The sequence below is a fragment of the Varanus komodoensis genome, unplaced genomic scaffold (assembly GCF_004798865.1).
Source record: "Varanus komodoensis strain SLA01 unplaced genomic scaffold, ASM479886v1 scaffold70, whole genome shotgun sequence".
Classification (NCBI taxonomy): Eukaryota; Metazoa; Chordata; class Lepidosauria; order Squamata; family Varanidae; genus Varanus; species Varanus komodoensis.
This window is the reverse complement of record NW_025336348.1, coordinates 2031502-2039273: the sequence shown is the minus strand read 5'-3', so window position 1 is coordinate 2039273 and position 7772 is coordinate 2031502. Positions and strand designations below refer to the sequence as shown.

At 49.0% G+C, this 7772-nt stretch overlaps 1 protein-coding gene across 3 annotated transcripts in view; it reads right to left on the bottom strand.

The window, feature by feature from the left end:
* Positions 1-1237: 1237 nt before the first annotated feature.
* The window catches only part of SLCO1A2 (solute carrier organic anion transporter family member 1A2), a 28859-nt gene continuing 22324 nt past the window's right edge, over positions 1238-7772 (bottom strand). For 2 of the 3 annotated variants that reach the window (XM_044452159.1, XM_044452158.1), the window contains exons 10-15: positions 7309-7504; positions 6432-6597; positions 5028-5212; positions 3279-3343; positions 2710-2827; positions 1238-1605 (exon numbers count right to left, since the gene is read on the bottom strand). In XM_044452159.1, the coding sequence (XP_044308094.1) occupies positions 1359-1605; positions 2710-2827; positions 3279-3343; positions 5028-5212; positions 6432-6597; positions 7309-7504 (977 nt within the window). In that variant the 3' untranslated portion in view covers positions 1238-1358. The remainder of the gene's footprint in view (positions 1606-2709; positions 2828-3278; positions 3344-5027; positions 5213-6431; positions 6598-7308; positions 7505-7772) is intronic. The other variant, XM_044452160.1, reaches the window with a different exon arrangement.

The following is a 7772-nucleotide window of genomic DNA, read 5'->3' as shown; positions in this document are numbered from 1 at the left end:
ATCAAGGGTTGGGATGAGCCCTACCAGAATCCATCCCTCCAAGTGCATAGGACTCAGTTCCTGGAGAGTGCACCATGCGCCCTGCGCATGCTTATCAGCAACTGGGTCACTGCAAAGTGGAGCAGAGTCCAGCAAGCCAGAAGCAAGGAACCCTGTGGATTTTCTGCACAGAACAGATTCCTCGCACACCCTCGGAGTGGTGGCCTCTTCCACAGCACTTCCCTTCTTGGTGCCAGGCAGAGCGTCCCTGTGCATCTCCAGTGGCGGGGGGGGGGGGGGGGGGGGGGGGGGGGGGAGGGGGGGGGGGGGGGGAAACCGTGGGGGGGGCTACCGGGTTTGGGGGGGGGGGGGGGGCACAGTGGTGCTGGTGCACCTGGGCCAACACCCCTTCAAAGGCTGCCAACTTGGTGTCGGCAGGTTTGTTCTCTTTTCTCTCTAAATTCCTATAATGCACCTGCTCAGCATTGTTGGTTAGTGCAGGATGCATTAAGCACCTTAATATCACCGCTGGCGAGCATTTATTTTTAAAAACCACCAATAACTGTGAAGAAGCATTTCCATGGGTCAGCTGCCACTACCAGACTTCCTCTGCAGTGGGCAGGAATGTTCTAAGTCAGCCTCTCTTTCCTCTAAGGATGTGAGTTGGAGCATTTCATAGCACAGGTGAGAATTGATGCAACTGCCTGCTCCTCCATGCAGAAAGCAAACAAATACCCCCCCCCACCACACACACGCACCCAAAAGTCCCTGCACACATAACACTGGCACATCACACCTTCTTCTGTCTGAGGTGAAGAACAAGGAGATGCCATCTCCCTGTTCCATGAAAGAAATGAACTGGACTGCCAGGCAAATCTTATGTCAGCATTGGCAATGGGGCTGTATCTTCTCTATCGCAGGGAAGCTGAGAGCCCAGGAGGAGCCGTCACAAAGCTCTGAACTCGAACCCCTCCCAGCCCTGCTACGTCTGCTCTGGCTATACCACCTGGCCTCTAGTTAACTAGATCAGTGCCTGGATGGGAGATCACCTGGCAATGCCATCTGTTATGATCCTGAGTTCCATCATGGAAGATGGGCAGGACATACAATTTTATATATGTATAAAACCTGCAGCATGTGTGTGTGTTAATGTGCTTAAAACTGGTACAGCCCCTTGTATCCCTCCTGTTCTTTTCTAGAGCTCTTCAAATGACACACAACACCTGCAGCAACATCTGGGCATCAAATCATTTGCGGCTTTACCAACATATCAGAGTTCATCACCCACTTCTCCCTGCACTACAAAGTATAGATATTCTGGAAAGATTGCTACAGGTGACACAGATGAGTTCTAATGGCCTACACCTCCTTCCCTTGGGTCAGTCTTTTGTGAAGGCCACATTCACACCATCGAGAGCCTCTACTCTCTCATGCTGCAGATTTGTACAAGTCTGAGCTTCTGATAAGTCCTTTGGCTCAATGGGTCCATTTCCTTCTTCTTGGACTTCCAGCTCTATGTTCTCACTGGTCACATTCTGGCTCTGTTTCCGTAAAATGAGGAGTACAAACACACATGGGATGTACGACACTCCCCGCAGCACTGCCGGTAAGCCAAGGTAGAGCAACCTGGAACACAATTGGAATGGCTTTCACGAAGAGCAATCACAAAGCATCAGATCCATCAGGGTGTCCCCAGGCTCCATTGCATCCATGGAACTTATTTTCAGTGACACTCCTGGGTAGAGTAACATGTAGTACCACTTGTATGTTCAGATGAAACCCTCCAGAAATTAAAAACATGTGTGAAGGGGCTGCAGGATCCCATGAGCAAACTTCACCCCAGTCAATCCAGTACCCACCAACCACACTCCTTGCTGGTCACAGTTGGCAAAAGTGAGGAGGGACCCTTCACACAGGGAACAGCTCTAGCCAGAAATGGGGAGACCCGGACGGAGTCCATTCTCACTGTTGCCAAGCCTTCTGTGGGCGCAGGGAGTCGGTCTGGCAGACAGATCAGCAGGTGGGCACAGCTCACCCCCGTGGCTCACACCCCTCTCCTGCGTTCTTTTCACAAACAAAGAGATCCCTCTGAAATCCCCACCAGATCAGAGGTGGCCAAAGCAACAACTGGTATGGCCAGCAAAAGTTCAGGAGGAAACATGGTTAAGATGAACTTTCAAAGCATTTTCATGCTAGCATTTTTGTGATTCAGAAGAGTCTTTGAAGGCCTACAGGAGGGAAGATCAGCATGGCTTGAAGCAGAAAAGTGTTGGGCAGGAAAAGCGCCAAGGACTTTAGCTTCTCCTGCTGTTATCTGCTCCAAATTCCTTTCTCCAAAAAGCCACCTCCCGTGCTGTTCCTTCCGGCCTGCCGCTGGAGGTGGGCAGGCAAAGCCGGACGAGGCGAAGTGAGGTTATGCTGGCCACCATATGCGCCTCTGCAGAAGAGCTTTCTGCAAACCCGGTGCCCTCCTGAGGTTGCACTCCTACTCCCATCGCTTCACACCAGGTCAGGGATGAGGGAAATGGTAGTCCGTACACCTGAGGCGCGATAAGAGGAGCAGGACAGGTGGAAACCTCCAGATCTTCTGGCCTGCTGCTCCCGCCACACTGGCTGATGGAGCCATGAGCCAGGGACTGGGGGAGCTGTAGGTGAATGCATTTGGCAGCTGGTTGCCTACCCCAGTTTTGCAGCACAGCGGGGACAGAGGGAGGGGTCCCGCAGGGGTACCTGTAGGTGTCAGAGTCGTATATCCGGCATGCTCCTTCCCCACCACAGCTCTTCGTGCCCCACTTCAAACATGCCGTGTCGATCATAGCACCAAAGTAAATAGGTGACGGGATTCCAGCTACATGGAAAGGGAGCATTTATTTTACCACTGCTGCAACCACGAAATAATTCTTTGTGAGGTATGTGAGGGGGAGTTGAAACCTGATTTTCCCTGCAGAGGAGGGCAGGATGCACTCCAACGGAGTCAAGCTCAGGAACCCAGGTTCAATTTGGATGCCAGGAAGCCCTTCCTGACAGTCAGGACCCCGAGGGTATGGAATGGGCTTCCAAGGGAGGTCGTTGAGGCGCCTTCAGTGAGGGTGTTCAAGGATTGACTAGAGATGCACATGGTAGGCATGCCATGAGCAGAGCCGGCTGGAGCTGGGGGTCAGACTAGATGGCCCGGGACGCCCCTTCTGACTTGCTCTGTTTCTATGTTTCTATGTACCCTAAGTTAAACTCCAGAGGACACAAAAGCCTAACACTTCCTTTGTTCCCATAGCTCTGTTCAAAATAGCAAAGAGGCTCACCAAAAACTCTTTCTGTCAGGGCATGGAGGCCCACGCCAAATGACTTCTCCTCAGGCTTTAGGGACCTGAAAAAGAAGAAGAGCTCTTTATAGTAAATCAGCAAATGAGATATTTGCTACAGTTGTCTCTTCAAGTGTCATTGCTGTTGAATTGCCTCCACTTACTACAATTTGCTGTCCATTATGCTTAACTGGGCAAGAGACACATCAAGAAGCCAGAGACTATACATTAATTGGCCACTGTAGATGGACGATCCGGAGTGTGTCTTTAAGGAGGTTCATTGAAAGAGTGCAGGAAGAGAGGTTAGGGGCTGACCCAGGCTAGCAACAGTCCCCACCAATGTGATACACAAAAGCCCTTTTCCATTTTAGCCAGATGTGCAGGTGGCAGGATGGAGTTTCTACTCCAGAAAGCAGTGGCACGGGATCATGGATGTCACACAGGTCCAAGGTACAGTGCACACAGCCCTGTGAACTTTCAGTTTTCCAGGAACAGGTTGACAAATGCATTTGCAAACATGTGTTCGTGGCATTCTTCCTTCACATCTGAGTGGGCCAGATGCACCCTCAGACCATTGGGGTGGGGCTGCTGCTGCGCCCTGCCAAAACTGAAATTGTTGTCAGAGTGGCCATGGCAAAGAGGTGAATGAAGAAACAAGAGGAGAAGGTAGCTCAAAAGCCAATGAGAGTGAGTGAAACGGTGTCTCCAGAGCCTATAAAAGCATTTACAATAAAAGCTTTTCTATATGATGTGAGATGCCATTTTTTCTCTCTCTCTCGTTGGTTTTTGAGTGCCAAACGAAGCAAAGGCACATGAGGAGTCTTCCTAAGAAGATTTGTGCTCCCAGAAGCCCCGAGTGACGTGTGCTCACCGGGCGCCTCATGGCCTCCTCTGCTGCTGCCCCACCCCAAGGATGGTGGTGTTGAGGTTGCACCTCCTGACGGATTCTGGAGGAGGAAATCCACTTGTGGCTCCCACCGATGCTGGCCACCCCTACTTTACATGCTTGGAAGGGTGTTTAAGGCAACCTTACATGCACATCAAACAAAGAAATGCTAAGTATGGATTGGCCCTGACTTTGAAGCTACCAAAACCATTTTCAAAATTCCAGTCCCCTCTGTGTTCATCCACAGAAACATGCTGAAATACAGCATTTTGTCACTGATGTTTTATTTTGGTCACTTTGATGTTCCAAATGCAGGGCTGCTTCTCAGAAGATGTGCTGTTCTCACAGTCTGATCTCTCCGTACCCATCGACAGGATGTATACCAGGTGGCCAAGCAGCAAGCCCACTGGCCACAAGAGGCCCTCTGAGGCCACCGCTGTGATTGGTCAGCTCCTCGTTCTTCCACTTATGGGCCCCCACAAGGGACACTCAAGGAGTGCCATCCGTAAATGCTCATCTTCCCCTGCAGAATCTGCCTCCCTGTGTTGGCCCCCTTCCCATGGTGTCGGGAGGGATTCATGGCATGGCCTTTTCCCACCGAAGAGACTCCTCAATCCACCCTCCTGGCTTTGCCCTACATCCTCCAACCAGGGTACAGGAAATACCCATTTTCTGCGTGAATCATTTCTCCAAAACAGAAGGGCCAGCAGAAAGATCTTCTTACTAAGCTGATGAGGTTTGTCCTGAAATCTAAACTCTAATGATCGGCAAAGGAAACAAAGGCACCATTCTAAGTCGACTGCTGCACCAAGGACTTTTCTTTCTTCTGGACAGTTGCCCTCTTCCCCATGCAGGCTCATTACCTTATTAAGACCATGTACCCTGGGATGGCTCCAAAGGAATAAATTAAACAGCAGACTAAAGACAAAATTAAGAAGTAGAACAGCATCGTGTCACATTTCTCCTCTCGGTTGCAGTGGCCCAAGACTGCAGAGCCATTTCCAGATGGGAACTCTGGGCCTGAAATGCAGGAGCAGTTTCCAAGGACCTGCCAAAAGACCAATTGGATTCATTTAAGGCCATATTATGAGTAGTCGTACCTAAATCCAACTGGAAATATTAGTGGTGTTAGAAACTCAAGGATGTTTTACTATGTTATACTAGTGAGTAATGTAGCTTGCATCCCCACTCCCTTAATTCGGGTTATGTTGGCCTTCATCTACTCTCTGGTTGCCTCTCGGCTGGATTACTGCAATGCAGTATGCATGGGGCTGCCTTTGAAAACAGCTTGGGGCAGGTTACCTGAAGGATTGTTTCCTCATGTATGTATCTGCTCAGACCCTAAAAGCACAATCAGTAGTCCTTCTGAGGGAGCCCCTGCTAAGGGGAGACAGATAAGTGTCTACTGTGAAGAGGGCCTTTTTTGTTGTGGCACCCTGACTATGGAATGAACTGCCTAGGGAGTTTTCCCTGGCACTTATGTTATATTAATAAACTATACAAGGCAGAGAGGCAGAGGCAGAGGCAGAGACAGCAGGTGAGGTGAAGTGGTTAAGAGCGTGGGACTTGCACTCAGGAGATCTGGGCTCTAGTCCCCACTCAGCCATGGCATTCCCTGGGTATCTTTGGGCAAGCCACAGATTCTCAGCACAACCTGCCTCACAGGGTTGTTGTTGTAAGGATAAGATTGAAAAGAGAAGGAGGATAATGTAAGCTGCCTTGAGATCCTTGAAAGGAAAAATGGCAGGATAAAAATTTAATTAAAAAATGAATTAAACATTCTTTCCAGTGCCGGGAATTCTCCTAGGAATTTTAGTTTCACACCTTTCTAGATTCCACACTGCATTTAAATTTTTTGTACTTCTCTAGCTTTTACTCTGCTTTTCAGTTTTATACTGTTGCATTAACTATTTGAAATTTCATGCTGTCTTTTATACTGTGTTTTATGTTTCAAGCAGGCAAAGATTCTCCTCACACTCATCCTGTCCTGCTTGGCATGCCTGTCAGTTTTGGAAGCTTACAAACATCCCCAATGGATTGCACCTTTTAAAATATAGCACCTTTCTATCAGGTCAGACCATCTTCCCAACATTGGGAGTTATGAATGGCAGTGATTCACTTGGTCTCAGGCAAATGCCTTTCCCATCAGACACAACCTCTTCCTTTTAACTGGCAGTCCAGCTCGGACTTTCTGCCAAGAAAGCAGTGCCTTGTTATCGCTAAGCGAGGCTGACCCTCGGAATTCCTGAAATGCACTTGGGCCTTACCGTGTGTTTCCCAGTTCCATTTGAGAGCTCACAGCCAGCGAGACACGCTGAAACATACGCAATCCCGTTATCACCACAAACTGGGTCCCACAGCTTGGTTGAGCAGCTGCAACCGCGGTTGCATTCAGAGTACAAGTTTGCTTCCCCATAGGTGATTTGATCTCTCCTGAAAAAGGCATGGAAACTTGAGAAAGGCCCTGCAAGTGGTGAAAAGCTGCCCTATGGTCTGCTGTGAAATAGAGGCTTCCTCCAGGTTACAGCAGCACAAAAATGAGTGTACTGGTGTATTCTGAGTATCCCGTCCACCAGGAATGGGAAACTTCAAGCCTGAGGACCTAGGTTCCCACCTGCCCCACAGAGGCTCGGCTTCCCTCCATGGGTCTCACCCATTCCCCTTTCCAAGCCACTCCCCTCCCCTAAGCCCCACTTCAGGCCTGGAAGCTTCCTGAAGACAGGGGAGGTTGGTGTGTCCCACGTCCTAGGGGTTCCTCAGTCATTGCAGCTTTTATTTTCAGCGTTTTAAGAGCTCTCCATAGTGCTGAACCACACCCTCCAAATAACTTCATCACCATGGAGCCCCACCAATATAGGAGTCACCAGTCTGTCCTGTTGGCATGGAGACAGGGAGAAGAATCTCCTTTGCTACCTCCACAGTGGGATCCCCTTTATTTAGTGCATGCACTAAGTGCTTTGACCATTTCACAGGAAGGGCAGGAGGTGTGTGGGCTGAAGGAAGCCAGTCTCCAACAGGCAAACAATTAAATTAAATTAATAGGAGGGATGAAAGATCATTATCCCTTGAAAATAAACACACACCCTCAAATCTGGCAACCAGCCCATAAGGGGAGTATAAGGGCAAGATTGGATTGGCAAGTACCCTTCATAGGAGACTGTTAAGCCAGCAACTGAAGCATTCTTGCAAATCATGAAAAAAGCAGAGAAGTATATGAGATACTCAATTAGAGAACTCCAGAATCCTATGTGGGCAGCTTTGTAGGTGCTTATCTTGAACTTCTTCATCATGAGGCCTCCAAAAAGATATCCAAGACATATAATGGGCAAATTGTACACACCTAGAGAGGAAAGCAAACAAACGGGAGAATGCCACATGCTGATATTGTTGCAGAGATTCACATGTCATTACAAATTGGAGGCAGGGGGCAACTGAACGTATAACCAGTGATAACCCTGAGATGCATCTGTAGAGGGTTATGTTGAAATCCTGAACATCACAGGTTATGTCAAAAAAATAAATGAACGAATTCATATGTGAATTTGGTCTTTGCTTCTCCCGCCTCATGTCTGAACAGCAAAAAGACCTGGAATCTTTTGCAGGTGGGA